This window comes from Phodopus roborovskii, unplaced genomic scaffold (assembly GCF_943737965.1).
Source record: "Phodopus roborovskii unplaced genomic scaffold, PHOROB, whole genome shotgun sequence".
NCBI classification, from domain to species: domain Eukaryota; kingdom Metazoa; phylum Chordata; class Mammalia; order Rodentia; family Cricetidae; genus Phodopus; species Phodopus roborovskii.
In genome coordinates, this window is record NW_026126470.1 from 18,138,462 (window position 1) to 18,155,965 (window position 17,504).

The window sequence follows — 17,504 nt, forward strand, 5'->3', positions numbered from 1 at the left end:
TTTTTTTGTATTTTTTTAAAAAAAGAACATTTTAGTTATTTTCCAGGTATCTCTTCAGCCCTTTCCTTTTCTTGTGTATAAAACAAAACCACACATTGTCATGCCTCAAACTACTTTTTATTTGCAACTACATGATTTCACGCAATTCTTCTAAATAATGACATAAAATAGATTTCCTTGTGTATAAATAACTTACATACTCTCCATAAAGTAAATGCTCAAAGGTGCTAGAACACATTGCCCACTCCTACAGTGTTTTTGTATCCAACAGAGTCAATGCACAATATATAAATACTTAAGTCCAATATTAAAAACTCAGGCACTTGACTAACTTTAATAAAGTTTCTCAAACTATTTCAATGTATCTAAAGTGCATATATATAGACTTTTTTAAGAAAGATTATTCTCAATAACTTTTCTATAAAAATAAGTTTGATGGTTTAGTCCATCTAACTTCACTACAAGTATGAACTTTTAGTATATAGTAAGGAATATTCTTCTATCAACAAGACATCAACACAGTCAAGAGGAGCTAGTGAGGAGCCAGCATGTGAGGATTAATCCAGTGATTTCGGTCACAGTGCATTCCAGGAGGAGGTACCCACGTCACTGGAATTGGACGGTATGGTTTATTCTTCCTTCCTGGATTTGGATAACCAAATGGAACGGGAGGAGGGTAGTGACTCTGGTGGCCATTCCCTCGGTACATTCCTGGCTTTTTCCTGGGCAATGGGTGCCACACTGGAAGAGGTGGGAATATCAGTTCTGAAATCTGTAGGAAAGAGAAAGCATTAAGTAAATTCAAAAAAAAAAAAAAAAAAAAAAAAAAAAAAAAAAAAAAAAAAAAACAAAACAAAACAAAAAAACCAATCCATGTTTTCAGTAAAGATGGCCACTAGTGAAGTCCATTTGGTTATGTTTAAATACATGAAGAAAAACCCACACCTCATCAATAGGTCATGTGTATTTTCTGAATGAAGAAATAACTAATCTTCAAGCAACAATGATCTAACACAGAATTAATGGTAACCCTAAGAACAAAACAGGTTTGAGGGTAATTAGTTAAGCAAGGAGTCACTCAGGAAACTATGAAGCATAAGTTTTCATGCTGTACCCAAGGTATACTAAAAATCATGAAATCTTAGTTAGGAACAGAGGCCAAGCATTTCAACACAACTTTCCAGCTCATTCTGCGGTAGCCCGTTTAGTACTTGGGCCCAAGAATCTTAGCATATACTGTAAGTCAGATAATGGACATCAAGTTCACATTTCTTAACTTCTCATCAGCACTTTGACTTCTTGGTTAGAATGTTCCACCCTATGAATTTCAGCTTCAGATTCTAATCTGTCCTCTAAATGTGAGATGTTTTCTTCAGTAGCTGGAACTCTGTAGAGCATTTAACACAGATAGTGTGAATGGCATGAACCAATTTTGTGTAGATTTTGAAGAGATCCTCTGTTTATACCTAGGCACATCTAGGCACAGTGTACTTTATACTCCTTATGAGATCTAGTTAGTTTCATTTTAATTTGTATTTCATTGAGAAAAAGTGAGATACAACACCTTTTCATGTGCTTTCTGGCTATTTATACAATTTTTGCACAGTATTTCTAACTTCTGCCTATTGATTAGGTCATTTGTCTTTTACTGCTATTACTACTGCTTTTACTGCAACTCTGAGGAGAGAACCTTGGGCCTTGTGCATGCAAGGCAAGTGCTATATACTCAAGTTCTCTAGTCCAGTTTTATTTTGAGACAGGGTCTCACTTGCTGTGAACTTATCATCCTCCGTCTATTCCAGCAGGCCTACTAATTTTTTTATTTAAGGAAAACATGTCCTTAACTTGTATCTGTAATAAGAATACACTTCCTGTGATCTGATCATTCACTTTCTGATGTCTTTTTTTGGTTCCTAAAAATCGGTTCTTTTTTTTAATACTTTTTCTGACCCTGGGAAGACATTTTCAAGATAATTCTCCATATATAAAACATTCTTCTATGTAGAGAGCTATGACCATCTCAAATACAGTATCTGGTGCATGGCTGTCAGGCAGCAGGACTTGGTCTCATTCTGGCCTTTTCCTTCCTTGTTTTAAAACTCATTCAAGACTTCCCCCTAATTGCTCTAGTATTCTAGTGTGATCTTGGTGAGTGGGATAAAAATACAAAAGTGACTTACTCTGGAATTTCTATTTTGTTACAATGACATATTAATGTATCCTTAAACTACTAGTAACCATGATGCATAGTTTTATATTCACATCAGCCCTCCAATTTTATTTTCTTAGAAATCTAGAATCAGCATGTTAATGACTTCTGGGATTTTGACTGAACTGAGTGCACAGATCACTTTGGGGAAAGACTGAGAGTGGTTTCCAGAAATGCCAAACAAAGACCATCCCCTGCCAGGAGCTATGAATGTTATGCCTTTATCAGATGACCCCCCCCCCTTAGAAAAGAACAACTAGAAAATGATCCGATCACAGAAGATATGTTCTCATCATACCTTAAAAAACACTCCAATTACCAAAACCCCACTACTATCAGAGTCAAGATAAAGTAGAATTGTATTAACTTTCAACACAAGGGTTTGGGCAGTTATATATAGTAAACAATATGTATCTACATATATGTTGTGAAATATTTTGCTGAGTAGAATGCCAAAGAGAAATGTCTTCCAAAAAAGCAAGTAAGATACTTAATTTTCATATCTTTCTATTCTTCTAATATTCTTTTGTAATAGGGAAAAATAAATGTCAGTTGGTTTCAGACCTAAAGGTCAATTTACTTACAAAGAATTAACAGGAGTCAGTTTACTTTGGGACTCAGATTCTTGCTTGACTGAGTAAAAACAAAATCACCATTCAGATGATTTCCAGGAAATTTAATAAAAGTAATTTGTAATATATAATGCAACATACTGAGAGAAAAATGCCCTTAGTATTTGTGGCATAGATTTGAAAAATGATCTGTAAGGCAACCACTCTTTGGAAGGACCACAAAACAAAATGCAAGATCTGGTGGTGAACTCCATGGAAAGGCATGAGAGAGGGAGCTAGAGAGAGAGCGAATATACTATTATTCTATCTAATACACTTCGGTATTTTACTGTTTGTATTTGCAAGTTCTTTTTTAAAAACAGTTTTAATAAATTATTTTCTAAAAAGAGTTTTGCTAGATATGATGGCACATGCCTTTAATCCTAGCACCCAGCAGGCAGAGGCAGGTGGATCTCTTTTGAATCTAAGATCTGTCTGATCTATATAGTTGGTTCTAGCCCACTTAGGGCTACAAAGTGAAAACTTCCCTCAAAAGAAAATTTTTATAAAAAGGAAGCATGTGTGTGTGTGTATGTATATATATATATATATATATATATATATATATATATATATATATACACACACCTACCTCCAATATTCAATAATCATTTTTTCCTTCCTGTCAATCCAAGGAAGGATAATTAAACAATCAAGATAAGGAGAAATTACATTTCAATCAGAAGATATTCATTATGTGATAATATGAATTTGAAAATTTATTCTTTCATACTCCCAAGTTTCTTAATAATGAAGTCTAAGTTTTTGTATCATTCTAACACCTATCTTACCATAAACTTGACATGTTAAATTACATCTAATTCAGACTAATAAATGAAGGTACATTTAAAATACACTAAAAATATAAAGCAGTACATGGGTAAAGCGCCTCAAAACCTCTCTATAAATGTCCAACTAAAAATACCTGTCTTTCTTTTGTTAAAGAGGAATATTGCTCGTCTAATCTCTAGAAACCAATTAATATACAGGTATAAAGTAAGTGAATCTGTAATGCAAAGGTATTTGCTATACGATGTTTCCATGATTAGAGGAACAAGGGAGACTTTCTTTTCATTTTTATAGAAACTAACCAAAATATATAATTCAGTAAAATTTGTCTTTAATATTGGAAAAGGGGAATAATAAGAAAATCAACCTAAAGATATAAATTAAGTATAAAAGATTATAAAAAGTTACTGATGATTTTTTTTGAATAAAAGGACTTTTTAAATAGTCAGGAATGTTTATTAATTATGACTTCTCTTTTGGAGGACAGCACAATAACACAACTTATTTATTCTAGTTCCTGAGGAGTGGAGTACACTTGGGGGAGTGACTGAGTACCCACATGCGTCTGTGTGTAGCAGGGAACAGCCAGAGACCGAGTGTTCAATAGAAACCCTGGGAAGCACGAGCGTGGACAGCTGGACCACCCAGTAAGCCCCACTAATGCCCCGTAGTCTGGCAATGTCCGGGAACAGCAAGTGTCCCACGGTTACCTGGTACACGGGGCTTGGTGTCGCAGTCACTGGACTTGGTTTCACTTCCACTTCCTTGCTTGTTTCCTCATCTGAAGAAGAGGACCCTGAATGATAATCAGAGGTCACCTTATCAAGAGCCCTGCTAACTTTCTTGGAAATCTCATCCTTGTTCTCATCCTCATTTTCAAAGCTGGCAACGATGAATGCATTGTTTTTCTCTCCATACCTAGGTATACATAAAAAACTTACAAATCATATAAAAAGAAGAAATGTTTGCTTGTAAAAAACAACAGGTCTGGTCACGCCCCTGCTCCATGGCAATAAAGAAACCATTCCAGGACTGTGCACATTTAACATCCAACGCACAAGTAGGCTATAATTTTCTTATAGCCAGTCTACTGAAATATAAATAAAAGTGGATATTTTCTTCTCTACTGACATCAAAAACTGTTTTAGAAATTTTCTGTAGAGTAAGATTTTTCTAATATATTTCTAAATGGCCACTGTCCAAAATCAACTAGTAATTTCCTATTTTACTTTGACAGGGCCTGTGGATTTTTTGGTTTTTTTTTTTTTTAAGGCAGGGTTTCTTTGCAACAATCCTGGCTATCCTGGAACTCACCTTTTTAGACCAGGCTGGCTTTGAACTCACAGAGATATGCTTGCCTCTGCCTCCCAAGTGCTGGGATTATAAGTGTATGCTGCCACCATCACCTGGCTAGGGCCTGTGTTTTTCAAATTTATAGACAAATGATTTCTGACAATTACTGAAATTAAAGGGAAAAATGATGAGGATAATAAAGGAGTTTTGCTTAAATTATGTTATTGAGATTTCTAGGAAAACTTAAACACCTTAAAATTTTTTTTTAAGACGCCAGTGATCCTAGCACTTCCTAAGCTAAGACAGGAAAATCATGAGCCTTGAAGCTAGTGACCATATAAATGCAAGCCATCAAATCTCCTTGGGTCCCAGTTTCCCACGAGGATGAGGAAGGCAGAGGTAATTCAGGGCCATGTCTCCAGCTCAATCCAGCAATTCTTAACTTAAAATGCCTAGCAGTATGGGTGACTTACTCATAACATAGAGTACATGTAGTATATATAATTCCACATTTGCTTAAATGTGAAACAGAAAGGCAGGGAATAAATTACAGCCTTTGTAGAAATAGATTTCTAATACAAAGGCATGCATATAATAATTGAAGGATCTGTTGTATGAACTCAGATCTCTGATAACCAATTAAACTGCACATCCTAGTCTTTGTAGTGTTTTGGGATGAGGGTGTCATACTAAAGGAAATTATTGCAAGAATAAAAAGGTAATTCCTTATGAGAATTTGTAATGGACATCTTTCAAACTTTCCATTCAAAATGATGTACTACTAAAATATCCGGGCTAATTTTGTTACTATGAGACAAATCAATGCTTACTTAATGCTCCTTAACAGAAAAAGATTGTATAAATTACATCAAAGTTGTAGAATAATACTGAACAGATAAAGCTGCCAGCTATTCTTAGACTTTCTCTTCATAGGAAAAAAATCATTTATTATATATCTTCCAGTATTTCACCAAGTGATAACCTACTAAGCTCTATGTTATTCTATATGACAAGGAAGAATGTTCTCTATAAATACATCACAGTTTTGACTATACCACCTTGGCTTCAAGTATTTCATAAAGTTTATTTTTAATCTTAATTATGTATGTGTTTGTGGGGATGTACATATAAAGTCTGTCCCCCTTGAATTCCAGAAACATCACATCCTCTGGAGCTTAAGTTATGGACAGTTGGTTCTGAGCTACCTACATGTATGCTAGGAACCAAGCGAGTCCTCTGGAAGAGTAGTAGGTACATGTTGTTAACTACTTCTTCAGCCCCAAGTTGTTGTTTTTGAAGATAGATACTTTTCAATTATATGTCTACCACATCAGCACTATTCTAAATTTCAGAATATTTATCTTTCCAGTTTGGGTTCAAAAATACATTTCCTTATCTTGGTGCTCTCTATTAATTTACATAGATCATGTTGTTATGTTGTTCTGTGGGAGGGTTCTGTTTTCAGAGTGTATACATTACAGGGTTAAGCTAATTTATATTAACTATTTTAAAAAATGCAGCAACACATCAGGCATGGTGGTGCATGCCTTCAATTCCAGCACTGTGGAGGCAGGGGCATGCTGCTGTCTAAGTTTGAGACCATCCTGATCTACAAAACAGATACGGACCCATGGCCTTATCTCAGAAAGGAAAAAAGAACAAAAACAGCTCTGCATAGTAGCCAGTTTGGAGAAAAATCATGGTCATATATGAACCTATTAGTAGGTACAAGTATAAACTAATAAGATGGAAGGAACAGCAGTAGGCAATTATTATCTGCCATTACTAAGAATGAGCTACCTAGATGGGCACTGTAGCACATACCTTTGTCTTTAACCCCAGCTCTCAGGAGGCAGATCAGAGTTCAAGGCCAGCCTGGTCTACAGAGTTGAGTTCCAGGACAGCCACAGCTACAGAGAGCCCTGCCACGGGGAAAAAAGAATGAACTATCTAGTAATGTAGTCTATCCATATAACAAAGCCTTCATGTTTGGGCACCAAAATTTTAGATATTTAAAATAAGTATGTCCAAACTACAGCTACTGTAGGGAGGAAGAAGTTGGCAACAGCTGCTACGTGCCTCACAGATCACAAAACTTTCTTACACAGGGATACGGGGAAGAGGTTAGTTGTTCACAGTACAAACAGGTATGAAGCAGAGAGGGTCTGTCCATCCAACGGAAAATCTAGCTGTACCTTAGAGGCAGGGAAATCTCTTGAGTTTGAGGCCAGCATGGTCTACACAGTTGAGTTTCAGGACAGTCAGTGTACCATAGAAAGGCCTTGCCTTTAAGAAAAAAAATAAAAAAGGAAGGAAGGAAGAAGGCTCAGCAGCTAAGATCATTTGCTGCTCTTCCAAAGGGCCTGGATTCAGTCCCCAGCACCCATATGGAGGCTTATAACTATCAATAACTGCATTTCAAGTTCCAGTTCCCTATTCTGGTTCTCTCAGACACCAGGAATGCACAGTGCATATAGACATGCATTCATGCAAACCCACACACAATGTATCTTGTGTGAGAAATATGTTTAGTATTAAGAATGTACAGTCTTTATGGAAAGAAACTGAAGGAAATAACTCAAGCAATTAAGAGAGTTCAAATAATGGGGCTTATAACATACACAAAGATCCTGCACATATCAAAGACACACACACACACACACACACACAGAGAAACTCTCCATGGGCACCACCGCAGGAAAACTGTGGGAGTTCCTGCCACTGGTTTCTCCTGCCTTTCTTCCCGGAGAAAACAGCTTCCCTACCTTGTCACCTTCACTATCCTTCCACACTGCAGCTCAAACACCGCCCTCTCAGTCATCTTTGCAACTTTGTGTTACCTAACACTGTATTTTGTAGATATTTCTAATCAGGCACAAATAATACCTCATTGTAATGGGCATACTATTTCTATTTCCCCTCCCTTACTACCCTGAACTACCCGAAGAACGCTGCTTTCCTTTCTGGAATCTGCAGAGCTGCCTAGTTTACATTATGTTTTTATTAAAAGTTAACAGACTGCACATCTAACCCCTTTACAGTTGTTAGAGAGAAGGATGAGATTAAAAATCTTTAAAATGTTACCATGTCACCTAAAAACAGAAACAAGAGGCAGACGGAGACCAACTAAAGGTCACCTGAAGGATGGGATTGATCAGATGAGAGAAAGGGCCATCGAGGAGCAGGTGCCTAAGTTACACATTCTACCTCTGGGTGTACAATAAAGTCCTTGGCCAACTTCTAGGAAAACCTGTTTCTGAGTTCTTCGTGGTACAAGACACCTCTCCACCGGTAATTTCATAAGCCTCTTCTGAGGAAGCCAGAGCGCCAGCCCCTGGCTATAGAGACATAGATGCAGCACACAGGAGAGAGTGGTAAAATTGGTTCAGCTGCTAAACATGGAAGACTCACCGACAGCACACCTCACAGGGATCCACCCAGAGTGTCAGTTCTTTGGGCAAGCCCAGATCGCTGTACAAAATGCAGCTGTTCTCACAGGCTTTCAGGACATCGGGATCAACTCTCTGAAACTTGTTGACACGAATGCATCTATAACAAAACAGAGTTAAATTAATAATTAGAATTGAATCTCAATCATAAATCTTATCAACATATGTGAATGTGAGTAATAACAAAACACCCTGTGGAGAACCTGGAGACAGATTGTTAGGTATGACTGTCTGCAAGAGAGGCAATGCAAAGGCTGCCCAGCCTGGTGATATCAGAAGTACGTGTGTGAGCCCAGAGCAATTACCAGTCCCCTAAGTTATCAGAGACCACAAACTGCACATGGACATTAACTAAACAGAGACCAAAATGGTTACTTAGACTTATTAACAATTTAGGGAGGCTGGGGGAGGGAGGGAGAGTCTCATGTATACCAGGCTGGCATCAAACTTGCTATTGAGCTGAATTATGATATTCTTGCTTCTACCTCTCAAGTGCTGAGATTAGAGGTGTAAATCCTCACACCTGGTTTACTGCAATGCTTGGGTAAACCCTAAGCTTCATGTTAGGTAAGTACGCAACCAACTGAGGTATATCCCTAGCCCTAACATTGCAAAGTTTTGCAGACTAAGCTAATAAGATAGGTAACTAATAAAAGACTCCAACCAGTTCTTCAAACACTAATGGAATTTTTTTGGTGACCACTTTTATTGCTACTAACTTGCTTTTATATCCCAGGTAATAAGGTTAAATCTTAAGGGAGACAGCTTTTACTTCATCTATAATTGTTTCAAAAGTAATTATTCAAGGACAATACAACCATGCCTATCACACATACTTATTAACATGTAATCCTAAAACATTATTGCTTCATTTGATGTAACCTGTTTTATATAGTACTTTCTTTCATAGAAGTTGCCAAAATAAGTTAATAAAAATTATAAATTAATAAAGCCTGTTACATTTTAACCCAATGTAATGTAGAACACCAATGAATGTAGAAAATATAGCTAGCAGAGTAGGCAGCAGCCTGCTTACCACCTAACTGCCTCCTTGGACTGTGTAAAGAAAAAAATTTTTTTGCCAAGTGACTACTAAATAGTAGCATGAATGCAAAAATGTACCTCACAACATGCATTCTGCTTAGGTAGAAAAACAGTACCTACAACAGAAAGTATGAAATGTATTGCTTTTAATCAAGACTCAACCAAGACAATCTGACATTAGTACTATTCCCTGGAATTTATCTACTGGGTAAGTTTAGATAATTGTTTCACATCTCTACCATACCTGAAGCTATGAAATATGCATACAGAAATTAACTGACAATGATACTATCCATTATAATGTGCTTTTAGGATATAGTGGACATAGCTCAGTGGTCAGCAATTGCTTTGAGTTTTTAATGTTACTGGGCTGAATTCCAAGCACCCAATAATAATAGTGATATAATCTGTAACTAACAAAAAGACCTCTCAAACAGTGTTACAATCAATACTAATGTGATATTTACTTTTTAAAGTTGTTTCATTAGCTTATTTTAATCTTCATTGAGAAAAGTTCTCATAATAATAATAAATATTTCTAGAATATAGTAAATTCTTCTTGACCATATACCATACAATAGACAGTTTCTATTAACTCTGTTTTTGTTTTGTAATTCCATGACCTAGCTATTATTTTAACCTTTCAAGAGAAAAAGGCGGTTGAGGAACTTGTCCATTATCACACACCAGTGAATCTACATTTCAAATACAGGCTAACAACTCCAGAGTTCATGTACACCTTAGAAACAGCATACTAGCCTATCTGGATGATCTACAGCATCCAAATCTCTCTCTTACTAAAGCTCTATCACATCATAGTTCCCTATTATTTTCTTGTGGTTTTTAAGACAGGGTTTCTCAGTGTAACAGCTCTGGCTGTCCTAGAACTACTTTATAGACCCGGTGGGCCTCAAACTCAGAGATCTGCCTGCCTCTACTTTGGAGTGCTAGGATTTAAGGTGGGCGGTTACCACTGCCCAGATCCTGTCATCTTTCTTTCTTTCTAAACATTTATTTATTATGTACAGTGTTCTGCCGGCACTTATACCCATGCCAGGTTGTGAGCCATCATGTGGTTGCTGGGAACTGAACTCAGAAACTCTGGAAGAACAGCCAGTGCTATTCACCTCTGAGCCATCTCTCCAGTCCACCCTACCCCAATCATGTCTTAATGGCACTACTAAAGACAGTAAATTCAGAGTAAAAAGCATTATTTTATGTTCTTTGTTTCTTAAATCTTTTTTATAGATGGACCCATCCTACAAGTTCTAATGTTAATGTAAAGTCTCTTTTAGCAAATTTATGTTCATTCCTTATTTTCATGCTTCCTTCCTTCCTTCCTTCCTTTTTTTAACCCTACATACTGGGACTACTTTTCTATGAACTGTTCTACAAATACAAGATTATAAAAGTTGCATGAAAATAGTATATTATTTGCTCAATGCTGATGGTTGTTTTAATTTTTTTTGACAATTACAATATGTAAGAGACTTCTGTACTCATCCATATTTGTATGCATTTCTGATTATGTTTCCAGATTACATTCTGAGAATTCATGTCCAGAATATGAATATTTTTATAGGTCTTACATTGCCAAACTGTCCTGTCCAAATAAATATCTCACTTGCATAAAATGTAGAAAAACATTTTTAACTTAGTCTCCATTTTCTAATCTAACATGAAGTCCAACAGCTTTTTACTTAAAAGGAAGCTTAAAAATGAATCAATGACATTTCTGATCACATGCCGATTTAGTCTTATTTGATTTTTTCTCAAGCTTCAGAATTAAGGGAAATGGAATGGTACACTCTCTGATCTTGCTGTATTTACTTGACAGTGCTTCCATTTTTCAGAAGCTTGGCACTTCTAAAGGTATACATCCAACATCAATTAAATGTGTAAAAAGCCTCAATAATCCTAACTCATAAAAGTTGTTCACTGTCAGAAATGAAAGTGTACAGGGAAAAAAAGGCAATCAAATGAGAAGCTGAAATTACTTGAGTCTAAATTAATAGTTACATGTCTACTTGTATTCATATTATTGATCAACTTACTAGAAAACTTCTGGTAAAAATTAAGAAAAAATACAGAAACTATCTTGGTTTATTCCCGTCATCAAACTATTACATTTCAATTGGCTTTAAGTGAGAAATAATAAAAATGTATTTTTCACTTCCGTCTTAGATTTCTCAAGCAGTTCTATAATTTTAAGGGCTAACCAAGACCTTTTTATAGAAAAGCTCATTAAGTATAGGTTTGTGGGGACAACAAGTATGCACAAATAAATTTCTGTAGCTGTCACAAACGAACCAGTGTTTCATTTTAAACACTGAGGCCATGTCCACAATCCCCATTATGGTATGACAGCTAGTTTTAGGAAATGACTTACTCAGCTTTTCAGTAGATACATCTGTTATTAAGGTGAACATGCCAGGGCATGCTTTTCTTATACAGCTTAAAGTGAAGTCTGCTAGTCTAGCTGTACATGTAACTTACAATTACATTACAAGTCAGTTGCAAATAGGTACTCTCTTCCTTAGTGCCAAGACCATGATGTACACAAGCTCATGAAAATCTAGCCTCATTCCACCACTTGATTTAAAATCCCCAGGCCACTATTTACCACTTGAAGTACATAGGTGAGTTACCTTCAACTGATTTATACCACAAAAGATGCATAACATAAATGAGATCATCACTGTAAAGCCAAGAAGAACATGTTATGATAATTACCCTTTTCTGTTCGTTTGAGAAGGTGTCTGTTCTTTCTTTTCCTTTTTTGGAAACACATTTTCTCTGTGTAACAGCTCTGGCTGTCCAGGAACTTGCTCTGTAGACCAGGCTGACCTGGAACTTAGAGATTGGCCTGCCTCTGCCTCCTGAGTGCTGGGATTAAAGGCGTGTGCCACTATGTCTGGCTCTGTCTGATTATCATATTTTACCCTTTTCTTTTCTTTTTGGCTTTTTCAGACTGGGTTTCTGTGTGTATTCCTGGCTGTCCTACAACTCAACTCTGTAGACCAGGTGGTTGGCCTTGAACTTAGACATCTGCCTGCCTCTCTGCCCCAGTGCTGGGATTAAAGGTGTGCTGCACCACCACCACCACCACCACCACCACCACCACCACCTTCTTCAAAAACAAAACAAACATATCTTTAGATACAAAGAGACTAATCTCCCTCAACTAATCACACTCATTTAGAAGAGATTAGGAATCCTACAGATTTGTGAAAAACCCTAAGTATCCAGCAAAGTGTACTTAAGCAGGAGCCAGACTTGGCCCAAGAAGCTAACTGATGTATCTAGAGCTCTGGCCTCCCAAGACTGAACAACTGGACCCATCAGCAAATACTTGCACTTAAAGATGAACAAGAGAATATCCGGGCACCCCCAAGTTTTATATTCTGTAGATAAAATCATAATAGGCATGCTCTAAACCTTTAGTCCTATGGCCTTGTAGCCATTACACAAATTGAGCTTCACTTAGTCCAATTCAACCATCCAATCTAGTTCTTTACCTGTATGCCTGTCCTTTTGATGGCTTTTCTGGATACCAATGATTTTTATATTTCTCTTGAAGTATTTGAGTCAATTTCTCAGCAAACCTCTCAACTGCTTCTTTTTTCAACTTATCGTGTTTTCGAACTAGCCTTGTGAAAAAGAAGACAACAGCAGCAATTTCGTTCTTCATTTTCCCTGTAAAGATAAAAAACTTTCTTACAAACAACACACAAATCCAAACAATAGCAACAACAAGAACTACCTCCCCACACACATATACCCACCCCCTACACAGGAAAATAAAGGCCGGCACAATATGCCCCCTTGCAGATTACCCTCCTTTCAATTTAATCTTGTATTCATGTCCAGTAATTATCACTAATGTTTTTAGTCCTTAGAGCTCTATTAGGAAATACTACTGGGATTCTTGCTACTTAGTTCTAAGCAGTAGTTCAATGAAGAACACATAGCATTGCTTCTCATAACTAAAATAAAAGCAGATAACACCCCAAAAGAATCACTGTAATAAATTCCACAGGGGTTTTACTAAATAAGTCAAATTCTAACTTAAATTACAAATTCTGTGAAATGATTTAAAATTTAAAACAGGAGTCCATTGTGTAAAATCTAGCACCCAGGGCTGGCTAGATGGCTCAACAGTTAAGATCACTTGCTATTCTTGTGGTGGATTTGCATGGTGGTTAATAACTAACTATCTGTAACTCCAGCACCTGCAGGGCCTCTTTCTTCTAATCTTCATGGGCACCAGGCACACATGTGGTGACCATACATACATGCAGGCAAAACACCAGCCATACAAATAAAAAGTAAAAAGAAAACAAAAGGAAGAAAGAAAGAAAGAAAGAAAGAAAGAAAGACTATAACTCCATTTTGGAGAAGTTTTTGTAGGTCCCCCAGAAGGTTGAAGAGCTATAACATTTCCAGCAATTCTACCAGCTATAATAAAACGTATGATATATCCATGTCCAGAACAGGTTAAGTCTATACAGATAGAAAACAGACTGGGAGGCCTAGAGGAAGGAGGAGTGGAGGAACAGGAGGGAAAGAAACTTCTAGGAACGCCAAGGTTAACTTTCTGCTATAATAAAAACTATCCTAAAGCTGAGTACTGTCCTGGCTTTACAACTCTGACTATGCTAAAAGCTGTTACACATTGAAATTTTTTCTGCAGCGAGTGTTTTGTACATACTCTTTCCGGAACAGATACAGTTTCCTAAAAAGCTAAGACAAAATAGTGAGTATTAAAACACATTCAACAGAACATAAATTCAGAATCACTCAAAAAATTAAATAATCACTTATGCTTTGGAACTGCATCAAGGGCTCTTAAAATAGAAACTCTGAATTGTCATTGATTAATCCACAAAGGCTGTTCTGGGTTGTTTTGAATATATATATGTTTTGAGATGAGCTCATTCACTTGGCTGATGAAAGTAACTTGGAGACATTCAGATGCAGCGTTCACTAAATAACGTCATCTTTCTGGGCGCCAACGACAGGCCTTCTGTATTGATTAGAACAGTGAACTTAGCAACAGTCTGTTCTACCAAATCAAAACCAACGACAAAAACTGAGAAACACCTGGTTCTTCTATCTTTCGTTTCTTAAACTGCTCCTAAGTTTCTGGTCTAATGTGATTCCTTTATACTGTGTGCAAATGATGTGAAACAAATTCTATATAGTTATCTGAGACATGTCCTGGCAGCCATACTCACTCTGATCTGGCACAGGAAGAGAGAGATACCCAAACCTTCCTTCCTCTTGGACTCTCAGAATGCCAAATTCACGTACTGCTATCACCAGCTGGGGGATGGAATCCTCACAAAGCAGTGTGGGCACACAGAACTGTCTATTACAACTACTATACAACCTCCCTTCTGGAAAAACGTGAGGCACTTTCCACTTTATGAAGCTTCATTTATGCTAGAGTACCCACGACGGAACGGAAAACCCACCGGAACCGAATACACAATTTGGGCAAGGAAGTTGCTGATGGAAAGTACATAAGCTGCACTCCGAACAAAATAAAAGACTCACACTAAAGAACGTACTGATGCTTAAGAACATTCTCACTCATCAATTCAGCCAATTTGTGCTACATAACAGTTGGGGGGGGGATTTGCTTTTGTTTGCTCAATTTCGCATCAACAATAAATAAACAAAATAAGGAAGGAAGGAAAGAACCACTTAGTGGTTGCTTTTGGTTTGTAACAGAAGATGAGTCATTCGGACTTACTTATTTTTCTGTCTGAAGGAATGATGACTGGAATAAGCTGAAAATTAACCCCCTTTTATCAGTGTTCCAGGAACACCAAAGGCAAAGGGGGGGGAGGGGGAGGTGTCTAAAGCCGGATGGGGGAGGGGGCGGGCCACCACAGGAGGGACCCATTAGACCTCAGGCGCCCAGTGCCACCCACACTCCTTCCTCCCCCCCCCCCAAAGCTCCCATTTTAAACCCCGCTCGGTGACGTCATCCCGGGACGTCGTCACCGTGGCGGCTGCTCCTCAAGTTCTACTTTGTTCCACAAGCCCGGCCTTCTAGGAGTTCATAACTTTGTAGATAACAAACCCAACCCAACCTCCCCCCCCCCTACACACACACACACACACACACACACCCCAACCTCCCCGGTAACGAACAGCCCAGTCGCAATTTCCAGAAACAAGCATGTCTTTCTCCGGGTGGGACGCTGCCAAGGCGGAGGGGGCGGCAAGCGTGGCCGGCGGGATCCGGATGCGGGCGGGACGGGGTCCCGAGCCCCCGACACACTGCCGGGCAGACGGCCTGCGCGCCGCGTCCAACCGGTGCAAGCCGGCTCGCCCCTGCCCGGCCGCCCGACGCCCGCCCGCTGTCGCCTTCCCGGAGGCGGCAGGCGACGTGGCACGCGCCCGAGGAGGCGTCGCCCGCCTCCGCATCCAGGACCCGCGGCCGCCGCGCATCCCTCGGCCGCTCCGCTTTCGACGTGGTGGCGGCGGCGGGCGCGTCCCGAGCCCTGTCCCCGCTGCCCTGCGGCCGCGCCGCGTCGCCCCCCCCCCGGCCCGGCCCCGCTCCCCGCCACCGCGTCCTCCCCCACGGCCCGCTGCTCTCCTCACCGCCGCTCCCCTCCCCGGGGCTGGCTGCACCCTCGCCGGCTGGCGATCGCGTCCCCGCGGCCCGGGGAAGCCGAGCGCGAGCCGCCGCCGCCGCCGCTGCTGCTGCGTCGTCGGGCGGCCGCCGAGCGCGCGCCGACCCAGGAGCGGCGGGCGACGGAGCGCGCGGCCCAGCGAGCCTGCGAGCCAGAGAGCGAGCGAGCGAGCGAGCGGGCGGGCGGGCGAGCGCGGTCCCGACGACGCGGCGCGCGGGGGGCTCCAGGCCCGGAAGAAGGGAGGGGCGGCGGCCGGCAGGGGCCCGCAGCGGCGGACGGACCAATGGGCGCGCTCCGGGGGCGGGGTTTTCTCCGCCGGCCCCGCCCCGGCCCCGCCCCCGCCCGGCCCCGTGCGCGTGGCCCGCTCCTGCCCCGGGCCGAGCGCCGAGCCTGGGTTCCGACGGCGACGCTGGCACGAGGCCGCCGTGCCCGCGGCAGGGGCCCCGAGGGCCTGGCCTCCCGCGGTGGGGCCGGCCGGGTGCACCCTCCTCAGCTCTCCTGCCACTCCTCCTCACGCGAGCCTCCCTCCCTGGGTACGACCCGCCTCCCTGCTGCCCGAGGGAGGGCGAGTTGGGGCGGGATAGCCACCCGGCTTCGAGGGGCAGCACCGGGCGGCTGAGGGCAGCTTGGCCCCGACGCGCCTCGTCCTCACTGGCCGCCCGTCCCCCTCCTCTCCTCCCCGTACGGGAGGTGGCTCGTGTAAGATAACTCTTACCTGAGGATTTTGCTGGCAGAGTTGCGTCTGAGCACGCGTGGCATTCTCTTGCGGAGTGTTGGGTCTGCTGGGCAGCGACTGAGGAGCCGCCCCAGGGACGGCCCGCCCCGGTGGATGAAGGAAGCATCCTTGAGTGACTTTCTGTTTCTGAGGCGCTTTCAACTCGAGGACTTCCCAGGAGTAAGGCTTACGTCTTGACTAAACACGAGAAAGGGGAGCGTGGCTTTCCCATCCCTGGGGCGGAACTGGTGACAGAGTGGTAGCGTTCTGACAGCAGTTAAGTCAAACAGGCCAGGAAAAGCACACGACACTCAGGAAAAGAAGACTAAAAATACAAATTTAGAACTAACTGTTAAAGCTTTATCTTAACCAGGTTTCTTGTTGTTAACTAGGGCCTTGCTCTATGAATATTTAAACTTTTTTTTTTTTAACTGATGTTGGGGATTGTAGCCTGTGCAACTCAAAAATGATCATTTTTTTTTAAAACCAGTAATATGCAACCCTCAAGCCATTGTAAAACTAGTGTAATGTGCCTTTATTTGATGAGAAGCATTTCTGTTATTGTAGAACTAAGGCTGCTTCTCAGTTGAAGTAGTCTTTGGGCCATTGAAGGAGATGGTATAAGAGTGTAAAATTGATCATCATGTTGAGGTTATTTTACACATATAGGCCTTTAACCCTACACTTCCATAAAATAGGTAGTTACAAACATTTTTAATTGTCAGTAAATTTCTAAATCTTTTTTTT

General features: G+C 40.5%; 1 protein-coding gene across 2 annotated transcripts; it reads right to left on the reverse strand.

The window, feature by feature from the left end:
- Positions 1-101: 101 nt before the first annotated feature.
- On the reverse strand, positions 102-16,030 carry Btg3 (BTG anti-proliferation factor 3). Of its 2 annotated transcripts, none has more exons than XM_051191777.1 (5): positions 16,011-16,030; positions 12,914-13,091; positions 8,314-8,451; positions 4,320-4,527; positions 102-772 (listed from the first exon to the last, which is right to left on the reverse strand). In XM_051191777.1, exons 2-5 carry the CDS (start codon positions 13,084-13,086, stop codon positions 533-535), a joined length of 759 nt encoding a protein of 252 aa, XP_051047734.1. In that variant the 5' UTR covers positions 13,087-13,091; positions 16,011-16,030; the 3' UTR covers positions 102-532. The 2 variants fall into 2 exon arrangements, with proteins under 2 accessions (XP_051047734.1, XP_051047733.1); XM_051191776.1 differs by lacking the exon at positions 16,011-16,030 and adding an exon at positions 15,542-15,602.
- Positions 16,031-17,504: the final 1,474 nt, after the last annotated feature.